Source organism: Halteromyces radiatus (genome assembly GCF_025201355.1).
Source record: "Halteromyces radiatus strain CBS 162.75 chromosome Unknown BX664scaffold_12, whole genome shotgun sequence".
Taxonomy (NCBI): domain Eukaryota; kingdom Fungi; phylum Mucoromycota; class Mucoromycetes; order Mucorales; family Cunninghamellaceae; genus Halteromyces; species Halteromyces radiatus.
In genome coordinates, this window is record NW_026251698.1 from 103883 (window position 1) to 120176 (window position 16294).

Consider the following 16294-nt stretch of genomic DNA (forward strand, 5'->3'; position numbering starts at 1 on the left):
AATTTACTACTTTATATTTATATATATATAATAAAAAGAAAAGTTTACATTCTTTTCTTTTTTTTATTTTATCTTTATTTATAATGATTTGTTCTATAATATATTAAATAATAATAATAATAATAATAATAAAAGAAGTGTTATGAATAGAAAAAAAGGTTTAACTGTAGAACGGAAGAATACGAAATTGACGATCAAGAAAAAAAAAAAGGAACAAAAGGTTTCCTAAAAGCCGATTGGTCAATTCTAACCTTTCACTCACTGTTTGTCTTGCCCTTTCAGGTTCAACTCCGAATCTTATTTTTTTTTTTCTCTTTCTTTTCAGGTTACTTGTTGTTGTGTGTGGTTCTTTTTTTTTTTTTTTTCTCCCTTCCCCACACTTTTCTCTCTCTCTCTCTCTCTTTTTTCTTTCTTTCTTTCCTTCATACCCTTTTTTGGTTCTTAAAGGAACAAATTCTTCTCATCCATCATGGCAACGGAAACCTCGAAAGGTGCAGCTGAATATTATCGTCAATTATTCCAAAAACATGCTTCAGTGGAAAAGGATAATAAATATTATATGAACAAGGATGACTTTTTGGCTGCTATTGCTCCTGGTGAAGATTTTGAAAAGATCAAACGTGAACAATTTGGTCTTTTATACAAGATTGCTGATACATCCAACCAAGGTCTGATCTCTTTCAATGATTTTGTTATCTTTCAAAATCTGTTATCTAAACCAGATGCTGAATATGAAGTCGCTTTCCGGTTATTTGACATCAACAATACTGGCAAGATTACTTTTGACCAATTCAAACAAGTCCTTTCCAGCAATTTGCCTAGTGATGCTGTTCCTTTTGACTTTGATTGTGATTGGCTTAAACTTTATATTGGTAGTAAAGATGGTCATTATCAATTGACATATGAAGAGTTCTCTCAGCTTTTAAAAGGACTCCAAGGTGAACGATTAAGACAAGAATTCAAACATTATGATCAAAAGCAAACTGGCTATATTTCTACAGAAAACTTCAAAAGGATTATCTTGGATATTGCTAAGCATAAACTCTCTGACCTGGTGATCGATCATCTTCCTACTCTATGCAATCTCTATGCTACAGGCAGTGGTACTACTATTAGCTTCTCCAATATGGTTGCCTTCCACAATGTTATTCGAAATATTGACCTGGTAGAATTGGTGATTCGACGTGCTATTGGATCAAATCCGGAAAAGACGATTACCAAACAAGATTTCCTTAGTGAAGCTGCCAAATCATGTAGATACTCTCTATTTACTCCTATGGAAGCTGATATTATTTTCCATTTTGCTGCTGTCGATAGTAAAAACTCTGGTCGATTGAGTTTAGCAGACTTTGAAAAGATGTTGGATCCTCGTTGGCGACCTATTACTGAACAAGAACAAGAACGATTATTGGATTTGATATCATCGGATAAGAAAGGAAAAGTGGATGTGGCAAAGGGCAAGCATGGTGTGATGTGGGAAATCATTGGTAACGTCTATTCATTTGTATTGGGTTCTATTGCTGGTGCTGTTGGTGCTACTGCTGTTTATCCTATTGATTTGGTCAAGACAAGAATGCAAAATCAGCGTTCCAAAGTTGTAGGTGAATTACTTTACAAGAATAGTTTGGATTGTTTCAAAAAGGTGGTTAAAAATGAAGGATTTTTGGGTTTATATCGTGGTTTGGGTCCTCAACTTGTGGTAAGTACTAAAAAAAAAATAAAAATAAAAATAAATCATCATCATCATCATCATCATAAAAATAGAACGTTTATTTACTCTTTTTTTTTTTTTTTTTTTTTTTTTTTTTTTTTAATATAGGGTGTTGCTCCAGAAAAAGCCATCAAATTGACAGTGAATGATTTTGTACGAAATAAATTGGCTAACAAGAAAACAGGAGAAATCAAATTTTGGCAAGAAATGATTGCTGGTGGAGCTGCTGGTGCTTCTCAAGTAGTATTTACTAATCCATTGGAAATTGTCAAGATTCGACTTCAAGTACAAGGCGAACAAGCTAAAACTCATCCTGATATGCCTCGTCGCTCAGCCATTTGGATTGTCAAAAACCTCGGTATTGTTGGATTGTATAAAGGTGTCAGTGCATGTTTATTACGTGATGTACCCTTTTCTGCCATCTATTTCCCAGCTTATGCACATTTGAAGAAGGATCTTTTCCATGAAGGCCCTGATCACAAATTGACCATTACTGAATTATTGACTGCTGGTGCAATTGCTGGTATGCCTGCTGCCTATTTTACTACTCCTGCTGATGTGATCAAGACTCGTTTACAAGTAGAAGCTAAGAAAGGACAGACTTCGTATACAGGAATCAAGGATGCTGCAAAGAAGATTTATGTTGAAGAAGGATTCAAGGCTTTCTTTAAAGGTGGTCCTGCACGTATTTTCAGATCATCCCCTCAATTTGGTGTTACTTTAACAGTATATGAATTATTACATCAAGCCTTCCCTCTTCCTGGTCATACCACTGCTGCCACTCCTGGTGCTACTTCGGCTACTTCTAGTGTTGTATCATCAAGTGAACAACAACGATTTGGTGCTTTACAATCAAGAAACGCTTTGAAACTTCTTTTAGATCTTGATTACAGATTTGGTGTTTATAATCCCCCCTCTTCCAAATAGACACTTATATATATATATATATATATATATATATATATATATATATATATTGTTATTGATAGTTGTATTATTTCTACTTTTCTTTTGTTTTTTTTCTCTTTTTCGGTTGATTTTGGTTGTTTTATTTTAGACTAGTTTTTTTTTTTTTTTTTTTGGAAAATAAAGGAAACTCCATACATATTATTGTTATTATTATAATACCCGTTTACGGTGTTCCTTTTTTGAACTCTACTAGCTATCTTTTTTTTCTTTTTTTTTTCTTTTTGGTAACTCATTCATCATCCATTTGTCCTTTTCTCATAATCCCGCGATACAAATAAAAAAAGATCATCACAAATCTATTCGAGCACTGGTGCAAACAAGATCTCTAATCATAGCGCAGAAAAGAAGAAGACAAACCCAATTCACAAGGAAAAACTCTAGTAGTTAGCCGAGCGGAAATGAAAAAAAAATAATCAGAACACAAAGCTTTTTCTCTTTCTTTCTTTTTCTTTTTCTTTCCCTTTTTTTTTTCTTACTTACTTTCTACTCTATATTATCAGGTTTTATTGACTATGAATAATCCTTCCACAAAACCAAACAACTTGTCAAAACCCTTCGACTTGACTCTTATAAAAGATAATCCACAAATGCAACAATTATTCTTATTGGCTTTATCTGCATCAAAACAACAAAGTTCTTCAACATCTCAAGTAACTCAAGATAAAGATAAACGCAAATTTGATCAAGTTGAATCACTAGTAACTTCAGGTAAAAAAAGAAGAATGCTTTTCTTTCTTTTAGAAACACATATATAACCTTTTTTTTTCTTTCTCTCTTTTTCATATAGTTGATATTGGTTCACCCTCAGATCAAGACTCCCTTAGTAGTGATACAAATTCTGGTAAAAAAAAAAAAAAAATAGTTTACAAAAAAGAAGAATATATGTTAAATAATCATCAAATTTATATATAATAGACAAAATGAATGGTCGACCAGGAAGAAAGCCTCTTACAGATGATCAACTCAAACAGGTAACCCCAATTATATTCATATTGTTCGGACTTATGAGTTGCTGAATAAGCTTTACTTTATTGGTTTTTATTCACTTTTTTTTTCTTTTTTTATCTCCTTTTATTTTTTATTCCCATCCAGTCTGAAATGGATCCGAAATCAAAACGAAAGGCACAAAATCGGGCAGCACAACGAGCTTTTCGAGAACGTCGAGTTAACTATGTCAAGGAATTGGAAGATCGTATCAAAGTATTAGAAGAAAATCAAGAACAATCATCTGAAAAAGTGTTGGAAGAAAATCGAAAACTCAAGCAAATCATACAACAACTTCAGTTGGAGAATGCTATCCTTAGTGGTACAGCTTCATCATTTGATATACCATTATCCCAATTGACAGATGATAATGGTAACGACTCAACACAGAGACCACAAAAACTATTACGATCTATTGGGGATGATACCTCAGCAACACTATTTTCAGCAATTACTACACAAGATTCATCTGAAAAATCATTATCATTTGCTCCACATCATTCGTTGACCAGTGATTCTTCAACCAAAAGTTCCTCTCTTACACCATCTATCACTCATGATAACGATACTACTTTCATCTCATCCAGCATTCCCACTGATATCCTCAACTCATTCGACACTACCCAACAGCTATTTAATCCATTCAATTTAGATTCTACTGCGGTCAATCAAGGACTCTTTGATACCATTCCTACTGATACAACACTGATATCATCATCCATATCATCATCATCGTCACCTTCATCATCATCATCATCGTCATCACCGGCAACAGTAACACATACAAATATCAACAAAGCGGAGGAATCTACTACAAACGATTTATTAGATCAACTATTAGTGATGGATGACGAAACCGAATCTCCATTGTCCACCAGCAACAATCAAATCCAACAGCAACAAGAACAACCACCAATTGAAAAAGCATCCTCTTTGACTCAAGTGTGGGACAAACTTGCGCAGCATCCTCGATTTGATGAAATTGATATTGATACGCTTTGTAGTGAAATGAAGAAAAAGGCTTGTTGTACAGATGAATCCCATTATGAAAAACTGAAGAAAACTATCGAATCATCTTATGTAAATGGTGGTTCCTCCCATATCATATAAGCTGGTCAAGTATCTTATTGGTATCTTTGTCTTTCCTTTCTATTTGTATATTTTTTTTCTTTTCCCCTTTAGTCATAGTATGATTTTTTTTTTATATAAATATTTTATTTTGTATAGTGATTATTCATGAATTTTACTTTATTATTAAATAATAATAATATATAAAAAAAAGAGATATGATAGAAAAAAAAAAATAGAATGTTTTGGATGGTAACTGTGTCGTATAGAATTGTGTATAATATATATATTTGTGTATGTATATATGTGTGTGTGTCTGAGAGAGTGTAGAGGTGTACGATGTATATGAGTATTTCACTATGAAAAGAATATAATTTGGAATGATGGGATATAGTAAGTATTCCTTCAAGAGATCATGATACTAATAGCCATAATAATGCAAGCAAGAGATACATAAGGACTGAGTCTTTCACCTATCCTAGCCGCTTTCCAAAATAATCCTAGAATACTAATAAAGTGATATGTAAGATCACGATTCTTCATTATATAATAGTTTTTGCTCTTTTTTTTTATTTACCCAGTTTTATTTCGATCAATCAATGAAGGAGCTTGGGCACGAATATAAGTACAAGTACATATTAAAAGCAGGATGACCAATAGTAACGACTGGAAATTGAAGATGGCAGACTATATCAAAAAAAAAAAAAAGATAATGCCAAGAATGCATTTAGAGAATGAGTGCCAAGAATAAAGAATAATAAGTCTTGTTTTTTTTTTCTTCTTCTTTTTCTTTTATTGGATAGTTACCATGATGACAGTTGTGTGCGCTGCGGATAGAGAAAGAAAGAAAAAAAAAAAAAAAAGGGAACGAAGAACTCTTTCATCCAGCCAAGGCCTCCCCGTCTCCAAACTTTCGGAGACTCAATTGATTTCTATTGTAATATTTCGAATCTCTTCTCTCTCTTTTTCCTTTCTTTTCTTTCTTCACTAAACTCGTCTTTTTATTCTCTTTCTTTTCTTTTCTTTTTCTTTTTATTTATTTTTATATCTTATTCATCCAAAATGAGTTCCCAAGGTAAGAATAGTATAAAAGAAAAAAAAAAATGATAACCATGAATGGAAACTTATGTTTTTACAATGTATATTGATTGATTGGGGAAAAATAAATAGATAACTGGGAAAACAGTTTGGTGGACAACGATCAAGATTATTATCAACAATTATATCAATACCAATGTATAAACAAGTCTCAAGATGATATGGTTCAATTCTTACGAAAAGCTCGCGATATATCGGCTCAACAGTTAAACCAGGTAATGTCGACGGAAAAAAAAAGAAAGGTGCATAGTTGGTATTCATAGGTATATTCTTCTTTTTTTTTTTTTTTTTTTTTTTTTTTTTTTTTTGTTTTAAATAGATATTAGGTGCTGCATTCCAACCCAATATGAAACAGCAGAAAGATAATAATAAAAAATCCTTTTTTATTGCTTTGAAATTGATTGCCTGTGCCCAAAATGGTATCAATCCTTCAAGTCCAATTCTTTCTACAAGTAAGTCATAATAATAATAATAATAATAAATATTAATTGATTTGAACTTTTTTTTTCTCATTCTTTTACTTATAGATACTCCTTTACCCGTATTTGATGACTATGAAATTATATCTACTAAGGATCGACAAAAGTATCTACGTATTTTTCATGCTTCAGGTCCTACTGATGGATTAATCCCTGGTGACAAGGCAATGAAGATTTTGATGCGATCAAAACTTCCTGTATCATTACTTAGTCATATTTGGTATGTAATATGAAAATGACATCATCTTTTTACTAAACCTCTTTTTTTTTTTTTTTTTCTTTAGGAATCTTGCTGATATTGAACGACAAGGTAAATTGGATTCGATTGGATTTGTGATTGCAATGCATTACGTAGCAAAATGTATGTCTGGTAATACCACTTTACCTCATGCGAATGCTCCAGACTCTATTCTTGTATCAGCACGTGGTGAACCTCCTTCCTTGGCATCAACAACAACTTCTCCATCTCGTACCACTCTATCGCCACCACCTATTCCTGAAACTCATTCTCGCACTTCTGATGACTATTCTCAACTCTTTTCTCCTTTGCCTCATCATCATCCTTGGAAGGTGGATAACACTGAATATCATGGTTACATTGATGCTTTCAAAAGGATCGATAGTCAAAACAAAGGTTATATTGAAGGTAATATTAGGAGAACGGATGCCATTTTATAAATGATTTACTCATCCCTTGGCTCTTTTTTTTTTTTTTTTATATAGGTAATCAAGCTGTTGGATTCTTCAATCATTCAAACTTGTCCCCTTCCGATTTGGCCGCGATTTGGGATTTGGCTGACACTCAAAACCGTGGTAAACTAGATCAAGATGAATTTGCTATTGCTATGCACCTTATCAGACGAGTTCGAGCTGGTGATTCCCTTCCAGCTATCCTGCCTGACTCATTGCTGTCACCTACCCATAACGAAATCCAGGGTAAAAAAAAAAAAAAAAAAAAAAAAAAAATAGTAATCAAGACAAATATAATGACAACAATAGTTCATTCACACTTCTTTTTTTTTTTTTTTTTTTTTTTTTTTTTTTTTTTTTGTACATATTAAAGACAAGGAAGTACTGGAAAATAAAGTCAGTCAATTACAACAATCGATCACCAATGAACAACAAAAAGCAGCTGAACTACAACAAAATATCAAGGAACAAGATACAGTGGTGACTGAACTTCAAAAACAAATGACTAGTTTGGAGCAATCTCTACAAGAAGCCATTAAACAAAAATCAGATCTGCAGGCTACTTTGGATTTACTCAACAAATCAGAACATGATAAACGTCACAAGATTGCCATACTGGAAAAGGAATATAACAACACACAAACTCAACTGATATCATTGAAAACGATATATCAACAAAAGCTTGCTATGGCTGGGGTTTCTGATAGTCAATTGGCTGCCGCTCAAAGTCTCAGGAATAAATCAGCAGAAGAACTAGCTCTTGCTCAAGCTGGTCAATTTGACAAACTTGCAGGTAATAATAAAGTCAATGGAAGAAAAAAAAGGAAAAGAAAAAAAGAAAGATTTTTTTTTTGTATTCACTTGTATTGTTTTCTAGATATGTCGCCCAAATCTAACGATGCTCCTCCTCCACCACCGCCTTCCAGTCGTCATCATCGTACTCAAAGTGTCCGTGCTCAACCTACTGGAGGTTCTTCAGCCAAAAAGCCACCAGCACCACCTCCATCCAAAAAGAAACGTTCTCCAATGTCACCTACTTCACCTACTTCACCATCTCTCAATATTGATGATATACCAATATCCAACGAAACTGGATCAGAAACCGGTCATCCAAGTTCAATTACAGCATCTGTATCAGCTGGTATTGCTTCAGTGGTAGCTTCCGCAACATTAGGCAACGTCATTGCTTCTTCTCTTAAAGATAATTCCACGACATCTGAACTTGACATACAAAGTGAAACTGACAAACAACGTTCTGTCGATACTACGAAGGATACACAAGAATCACAAGCTCCTGTATACGAATCACTGGACCAGAATGACAAAGCAACTCTTCCCAATAATATGGATATGGATAAAAAATTCAACAATACAGAAGGCCACGACAAGGAGGATCATAGTGTAGAAACTACTCCAGTGATGAAAGACGAGATTCCAGCAGAAGCGACATCAATCATCACCGACGCAAAGGACGACAGCAAGGATACACCATCTGACGTTACTGATTTTGAAACTGTGAATGTCAGCAAGGAATCATCATCGGGTGCTATCATAAGCGACAACAGCAACGATATCAAGGACATGCCTACAGAAATTAGTAATGACAACGACGAAAACAATATTATTAAGGATATTCCACAGGAAGCAACTGACAACAAAAATGCAGACAACACCATCAAGGATACCGCAATGGGAACTGGTGATATTAGTAAACCTGAGGAATCTATTCCTGTCGCTGATATTGACGAAACTGGACGTGGAAAGAATACTTCACTGTTGGCTGATAGTGATGATAACAAATATATGGACCTTACCCGAACTGAAACAACTGTGGAAGCTGACAATGAACCCAAGGAAACAATAATATCAACAAAAAAAACTGATGATGAGAAGGCACTTACAAAGGATGAACATCATGGCGAACATATTCCTACTGAGGATCTTTTGGACAAGAAGGACACAAGCATAGACCAAAAGGAATCGAAGGATGATGATCAACATATCGAGCCATCAACAATTCACCAGGATGAGCCAAAGGAAGATCAACATATTGATGACACTATCACTCACGAAGATCAAGCTTATCCACAGACTAGGCGATCTGAATCTGACGATACTCAACAACAACAACAACAACAACAGCAACAACAACAACAACAACTGACAGAAGACAACATCCACACTGAAGGGGGCAGCAAAGATGTTACAACTGGTTCACCAGAAATATTTACTGCAACAACAACAGCATCAGGTAGTTTGAAAGGTGACGACCATGATTTCGAAGTAGTGGAAAATGCATCTACATCATCCTCTTTTATGTCTGCAAGTATGGGACCTGATGACGAAGGTATGGATGAATTTGATGCTGCTTTCTCTGAAACACTTCCTGATGCCAAGATGGTTTCCTCTAATGCCAATACGACGACTACCAATGCTACCGGTGCAACAACATCTACTACAGTTCCAGAGGGTTTTGGTGGTAACTTTTATGGCGATGACGACTTTGATGAAGCTTTTGGACCCAAAAAGTTCAATCCAACTCCTCAACAAACCTTACCAACCGTTCCAGCTGAACAAGATCAACAATCCAACAAAGTCAACAATGATCCATTTGGAGTGATGAATGGTGATCAACATGTTAATGCTTTTGCCGATGCTTTTACACCTTCATCTACAGTTGAACCAAAGGATTTTGGAAAGTCTTCTGACAGTTTTGCCGATAACTTTATCACGACTGAATCTCAGAATATCCCAAAGATCGATCAACAAAGCAACACCTCTTCTACTATCCCTACTTTTGGCAATTTCCGAGAACTGGTGACTTCTCCTGAACAAGTTGTTGAATCCAATCCATTTGATGAACCATCTTTTGAACACCATTGGACTGCTGATAAAGATCAACAACAGACAACGACGATTTCTACTCAACCAACCACTCAGCAGAAGGATACAGTTCAACAACCCATTGATGAATGGAGAAACAGCACGGGTATTGGATCGACACCTTCTATCAGCGAATCCTCTCTATTCAACCAATCATCAGCCATCCATAACCAAACAGCATCCACTACACAACCTGTATCAGTGATGGCCACATCAGCAGTAGATGCATCACCTTCTGTGTCTACGGCGTCCATAACGCAGTCAGATCAACCATCGCAGCCACCACCATCCTTATCTACCGATAGACAATCAACAACAAAACCTGTGGACGAAGGCCAATCTACAAAGACCAAACACAAAGGACTATTCTCATTATCATCCATGCTTCCTAAACAAAAAGGAAAGAAATCCAAATCCAAGTCGACCAAGAAAGACAAATCATCAAGTGAACAACATCCCCAACCATATTTACAAGCTCCTTCTTTGGAAAACTTACCTGCTATGTCGGATCAAGAAGTCATGGCCAATCTACGTGATTTTGGTACTGATAGTGAATCCATGACTACGCTGACCAACATGGGCTTCACTATTGAACAAGCAAAAGAAGCATTGGAACGATATGATTACGATGTACAAAAGGCCACCAACTTTTTATTGGATCAATAAAGTTCATTCTTGTTATTATTAGTTGGTTTTTATATATTATTACTGCATTGATTGTAGTTGTAATCTGTAGTATTTTTTTTTATTTTTTATTTTTTATTTTTATTATTTTCTCAATAAAGGTTTACAGTTTGATTTAAAAAAAAAAAAAATGGGATGGTGGAATGAAAAGAACGAAGGTGGATACAAGTGTCATATCGCACAAAAAAAAAAAAAAAATGCAATCTATGATCATGCGAGAAATTTCATGATATCATTCAGTAACAAGAAATCAATTCTATTGTGTAGATAAAGAGACTGCCATCAAAATAGTATAAATAGACATTGTTGGATTATTATTATCTTCTTTTTTTTTTTTTTTAAGAAACAGAGAAACTGAAATTTTATTTGAAGTGAATTTATAGGAAAACAAAAAAGTAATGACAAAAAAAAAAAAAAAAAAGGACGGTATATAGATAAAAAGATGTATATATAGATAAAACTATAAGCTAATGAGGGATACATCGAGTGGGAGGAGGTGAGTCAGGTTGATTGTCGGAGAACCAGAGAGAGATGGTGATCCAAGTGGTATAAGTCATACAGATCACAGCAAAGACGATGATCAACATATCGATGACTTTTTCTTTGACGGAGCGGGCGATGGCCTTGTAATGGAATAATGGAGGGAACAAGAAACAAAGAGGCACACAACATACACTTCCAATCACAGATACAAACTTGTCTAAATCTTGAGAACCAGCCGTAGCAATACCAGCACTGAGAATCACCGTCATCAAGCGTAACATATTCTTTTGCCATTTCACAATGGGATTATGCTTGCCAGATCGAGTAAACAATGCATTTTCAACAATACGAATGGCAGGGAAGAGTTGTAATGGGATTGACAGACAGATGGCCAAAGCATAAAGACCTTGTAATGTATTGACAATAGGATTTGGAGGCAAGTTGAGTAAAATCACCGTTTGTACATTCTTTCCAAAAGTAAGATAGGAAATAGAACCCACAGCCAAAAACACAGCAGCCAAACCAATCATGGTACCAGATAATACTTTAGGGAATTGTTTAGGATCCTTCATTGATTCAGTGATTGGAATGACTAGACAAATAATAATAAAAATAATGTAAATAATTTATTTTTTTTTTTTTAAAAAAAAAAAATACTTACTAAGACCAACACCTTCAAAAGTAAAAACAGCAGTACCAACAAACATAGGGAAAGAAGCAGGATTAATGATCCAATCCACTTGACCGATTCCACGGAGAGTCAAACTCCAAAAGTCATAATAGAACAAGTACAATACACCCAATAAGATAAACAGATCGGCAAGAAGTGCGAAAATAGAGAGTTTTTGAATCTTTCGGATCATCGCAAGTGGCACAAAGATGGCAATTTGTCCCCAAATCAAATAAGAAAGTGGGACAATCATTTCACAATCAGTCAGGGCCTCCACTAAAGCTTGTACATTTTGACCCACAAACACCATGTAAGCACAGACAAATCCGATCTATATATATATATATAAAAGTATATAGTCAACAAAAAAAATAAAAATAAAATAAAATGTTTGTTTCATTTACCTGTGACACAGCTATACTAACAAGAACGAAATATCGCATACTAGGACCAAATAAATGTCCACCAATATCACCAAAAGACAATGGTACTTTGTTTCTTGTTTCAACTAATAAAAGGAAGCTGTAAAGAGATATGATGGCGATAAAGGTCAATAGTGCACAAGAAAAGAATAATCCACCATTAGAGAATCTATAAATAATAAGAGTAAATTAGTTACTTTTTTGATATTCATATATTGATATCTTGTAACTTACGCTTTTGGAAGAAACATAGGACCTAAGACAAGAAAAAAAAAAAAAAAAAAAAAAAAAAAGAGGAACATTCAGTAATAAGTTTCAAGAAAAAAAAATTCCTCACTCGTTTCAGTCTAAATCTCTCTTTCTTTCCTATACTTACCAGTTCCGAAAAAGGCCTTGATGAGTAAAAAGACGGCTTTAGAAGCAGTGACATTGCCATGAGGTTGATCTTCAGTAGGACGTCGAATCAAAGGAGTACGTTCACCTAAATCATGACGAACAAAACCTTCTTCTTCTTCTTCTTCTTCTTCTTCTTCGCTAAGATCTTCACCACCAAAATGACCATAGAGAGCCAAGAATTCTACAAATGTGTTTGTCATCCAATGAGGCGGAGCTTTCCCTTGTCTTGCAGCCTTATCCACAACAAAATGACGTCGGAAACCTCCAGGATCCTTGAGTCGAGCCAAAGCAGGATCAATGGGTTCATTACGGGGATGAATAAAGGATTGAGACCGTTTCTTGCGAGCCAATTGTTCATCGATATTGTCAGTCCATTTATAGATATCATGAGTAATGGAAGCACCAGGAAGTTGATGAATGCTGCCAGTAAAATGATTACCATTGCTGCTGCCACTTTGTACTGACACTTCCTCATCACCACTGTTGGCATAAGATGATGGAAGATCGACCACGGACGAAGCAGAAGAGACAGGTGTAGAGGAACGATGAATAGCATTGGGATCGGCTAAATGACGTTTGACAGCACGGGCAAGTTTGTTATCATTAGAAGAATATTGAGAAGCCAAAGATTGATGAGAAGACACTTGAGTGAGATCATGACCAATATAAGAATGAGGTGAACTACCATACACATCGGCACCACTGGCTTGAAGTCTGGCCATGGACGACATTCTGTCAAGAGAACTGGAAAGTGGTGCTTCTTGTAGATCATCATAACCATTTCCATCTTGATCCCTCCTTTTCGCATTCGTTGGTAATGGAGATGTCATTGTATTCTCTGATAAAAAAGAATAATAATAATAATAATAATAATAAAATGAAAGAAAAGAAAAAAAAAAAAGAGAATAAAAAAAAAAAAAGAAAAGATACCGAAGTACTTTAAGAAACACCAGAGAGTTTCGGCGGAGAGTGAAAACCGTGGAAAAACGAACTATAGACATGCATGGGAGAAAGAAGCAGTAAAATCATGTCTTGATGACACCCCCTTTAAGAAGGAAGGGGTAGAGAGAGGGGGGGGGGGAGGAAAGAATACATACAACCATATTCTATAATGATGATCGATTGATTAGAAGTGACCAAGAGGTCTGGACAACAAAAAAAAAAAAAAAAAGGAAGAAACATGTCATTTGTGTTACCTGTTTGAATAATCCTTGAATAAAAAGAGTTTGAAACGGATGACACGTTTTTTTCATTTTATTTTTATTTTCAAAATGCTATTATATAAATATATCTATATACAAAGTGGGAGGGGGGAGATAATTGTATTTTGAAAAAAAAAAATCAAAGAATAAAATAAAAACAACTAATTATACACATAAAAAAAAAAAGGAGATGACTTATTCGTAATTCATATAAACTGGCATCAAGGCAAAAACAAAGAAAATAACCCAAGCAGCCAATAACCAAAAACAGTAGATGCCAACATATACATAGGATTTGGTTTTTCGTACTTGACTTCCAATGGCAGCAAGATTAGAACAAGATTTATTTGGTTCCATTGATGTTAATACTTCCAAACGTTGATCTCGATCTTTTTTATCTGCTTGTAACCATCCCATCAATTGACGTCGATCCATCCACCAAAGAATCACTGCTATCAAAGTCGAACCACAGGCCAATGAGAGATATAAAATCATGACACCATCATATTCAGTTTGTAGATCTGCATTGTCATCGGAAGGGTTTCCATCATGATAAGTTAAATCTTGAACGTATCCTACAATGACAGCTACAATAGTTGTCCCTATATTGTTAGCACATTTATGTAAACCTGCACCGATACCAACTAATCCATGGGGTAATAACATAGCAGTCGAACTGAGAACAGATACGGGGCCAAAAGCAAGGGCACAGGAGAAAAGAATCATACCGACAGCTGGCGAGATCATTGTGTAACCCATCAAGATCATTGACACCACCAAAAATAGAGTTCCTACGAATACTAAAAGAATGGAAATGTCAGTGTAAATTTTTTTTTTTTTTTTTTGAATCCCATGATCAACTTACAACTTGTCACTCGATGTCCAAAGCGATGAATAATAATACCCATAATAGGTCCCACCACAATAGGTACAACTTGAGACAAACTACTTTGATACTATATAAAAAAAAGTTATCAGTCGAGATCGAATATTTTAAGACAAGTAGTACTTACACCAGCCATCACTGTAGTTGTTTGGAACCGGAATTGAACATATTCACTAATCATATACAAAAGATAAACATATATAAACATATATATATATATATATATATATATAAGACGAGGAAAAAAAAAAACTTACGTAGCAATATCATCAAAACTACTGAGAACACTTGACATGATAAATTGAATCCATGGTATCATCCAAAAGATAGAGGGTAAAAAGAAGAGCCATCGATAGATCCAACGAATAGTTGTCATAGGAGATAAAGAAGAAGTATGCTTTAGATGATCAAAAGGATGTTGATTATCATCATCATTGTTTGGTCGTATGTTTTGATTAGGAGAAGACAATTCTTTACCGGAAGAAGTTGCCCAACCATAATGACACATAATATACCAGTAAACACCATTCATAGCAAATCCAACAGCACAAATCATGGTAGCAATATAGATAGGAGCATTGGCGTCATCGGTTGCATTAACAATAGGATAACAGATCATTTTAGCCAACCATTTCACCAATCGAGCCAAAGATAAAATAACACCAATAACAATAGCCAGTTGTTGATTTCGAAACCATTTCGATAGAATTGCTTCTTGCATTGTCACCTATATATAAAAAAAAATTGTTTAGTATAAAATATATTTTGAAAAAACTAATTTTCATTCTTACTTACAATCATTCCTCCTCCTAACCCATAAATCATTTGACCAGTAACTACCAAAAAAAAAAAAAAGGGAAGATAAAGATTTTACTAAGACTATGTATCTCACTTTTGTTGACTTACTCATTGCTGGATAATTGTTATAAGCGGCGGCCAATGAGACAATAAGAGAACCAGAAAAGATCACAAAACTCACAAAAGTGGTAGCACGGACGGACCCAAAACCTGTAGTATCATCAACAAAGGCACCTGCCAAAAGAGGAAGTACTGTATTAACGAGTGTTACGGCGGATAAAAGGATCCCAAACTGTGTGTTGTTGATGTGCATGGACTATAAAGAAAATATGTAAATGAGTTTATTCATTACAAGTCAATTGTATATTGACTTACTTTTTTCAATGAAGTCTTGAGAGTTCCCATGGTAGCTTCCATAAAATGACATCCAACTAAAAAAAAAAAAAAGAAAAGAAAATAGTTTATAGATTAGATTACTGTACTTTTGTTTTAATTTGAAACTTACTAGGTAGTAAAAGCATACAAAAAAGGACCATAAGTTTCACTTTCAAAGGAGCATTTGCCATACGAGTCAGATCTGTGGTAGTGATGGATTTTTCATTAGTATCGACTGGAAGAGAGGTTTCTTCAAGATCCGGGAGACTGGGTTCCTTTTGTGCCTGTGTATCGCCATTGTTCCTCATTGAAGAGTGGAACTAATAGAGAAGGAGTAAAAAGAGAGAAAGATAAAAAAGAAGAAACAAAACGGGAAGAAATGGAAAGAAAGAAAGAAAAAAAGAAAAGAAAACTAAATCATTTAGACAAGGAACGGAAAATCGGAGTGGAGGCTACTGTTGAGGAAAAAAAAAAAAAAAAGGCTAGGTCAGTAACA

At 34.7% G+C, this 16294-nt stretch overlaps 6 protein-coding genes across 6 annotated transcripts; 3 read left to right on the forward strand and 3 right to left on the reverse strand.

Annotated features, from left to right (window-relative positions):
• The first annotated feature begins 406 nt into the window (after nucleotides 1–406).
• On the forward strand, nucleotides 407–2664 carry BX664DRAFT_287578 (mitochondrial carrier domain-containing protein). Its single transcript, XM_051541752.1, has 2 exons — nucleotides 407–1699; nucleotides 1820–2664. Exons 1-2 carry the CDS (start codon nucleotides 470–472, stop codon nucleotides 2636–2638), a joined length of 2049 nt encoding a protein of 682 aa, XP_051395774.1. The 5' UTR covers nucleotides 407–469; the 3' UTR covers nucleotides 2639–2664.
• A 483-nt stretch (nucleotides 2665–3147) lies between these two features.
• Nucleotides 3148–4894, forward strand: BX664DRAFT_343906 (uncharacterized protein). Its single transcript, XM_051547379.1, has 4 exons — nucleotides 3148–3388; nucleotides 3468–3521; nucleotides 3596–3651; nucleotides 3773–4894. Exons 1-4 carry the CDS (start codon nucleotides 3193–3195, stop codon nucleotides 4772–4774), a joined length of 1308 nt encoding a protein of 435 aa, XP_051395775.1. The 5' UTR covers nucleotides 3148–3192; the 3' UTR covers nucleotides 4775–4894.
• Nucleotides 4887–5569, reverse strand: BX664DRAFT_343909 (DUF1242-domain-containing protein). The gene is made up of 3 exons (XM_051547380.1): nucleotides 5540–5569; nucleotides 5310–5419; nucleotides 4887–5240 (listed from the first exon to the last, which is right to left on the reverse strand). The coding sequence occupies exons 1-3, from the start codon at nucleotides 5540–5542 to the stop codon at nucleotides 5138–5140; spliced, it is 216 nt and encodes a 71-aa protein (XP_051395776.1). The 5' UTR covers nucleotides 5543–5569; the 3' UTR covers nucleotides 4887–5137.
• A 143-nt stretch (nucleotides 5570–5712) lies between these two features.
• On the forward strand, nucleotides 5713–10688 carry BX664DRAFT_287584 (uncharacterized protein). Its single transcript, XM_051541753.1, has 7 exons — nucleotides 5713–5807; nucleotides 5903–6045; nucleotides 6150–6282; nucleotides 6358–6529; nucleotides 6594–6955; nucleotides 7033–7245; nucleotides 7373–10688. Exons 1-7 carry the CDS (start codon nucleotides 5795–5797, stop codon nucleotides 10546–10548), a joined length of 4212 nt encoding a protein of 1403 aa, XP_051395777.1. The 5' UTR covers nucleotides 5713–5794; the 3' UTR covers nucleotides 10549–10688.
• A 281-nt stretch (nucleotides 10689–10969) lies between these two features.
• Nucleotides 10970–13387, reverse strand: BX664DRAFT_304245 (transmembrane amino acid transporter protein-domain-containing protein). The gene is made up of 5 exons (XM_051542511.1): nucleotides 12518–13387; nucleotides 12376–12397; nucleotides 12124–12310; nucleotides 11711–12050; nucleotides 10970–11641 (listed from the first exon to the last, which is right to left on the reverse strand). The coding sequence occupies exons 1-5, from the start codon at nucleotides 13365–13367 to the stop codon at nucleotides 11034–11036; spliced, it is 2007 nt and encodes a 668-aa protein (XP_051395778.1). The 5' UTR covers nucleotides 13368–13387; the 3' UTR covers nucleotides 10970–11033.
• A 389-nt stretch (nucleotides 13388–13776) lies between these two features.
• On the reverse strand, nucleotides 13777–16248 carry BX664DRAFT_343915 (major facilitator superfamily domain-containing protein). Its single transcript, XM_051547381.1, has 8 exons — nucleotides 15929–16248; nucleotides 15799–15854; nucleotides 15532–15739; nucleotides 15421–15461; nucleotides 14883–15352; nucleotides 14753–14798; nucleotides 14605–14695; nucleotides 13777–14539 (listed from the first exon to the last, which is right to left on the reverse strand). Exons 1-8 carry the CDS (start codon nucleotides 16104–16106, stop codon nucleotides 13935–13937), a joined length of 1695 nt encoding a protein of 564 aa, XP_051395779.1. The 5' UTR covers nucleotides 16107–16248; the 3' UTR covers nucleotides 13777–13934.
• Between the last annotated feature and the right edge of the window lie 46 nt (nucleotides 16249–16294).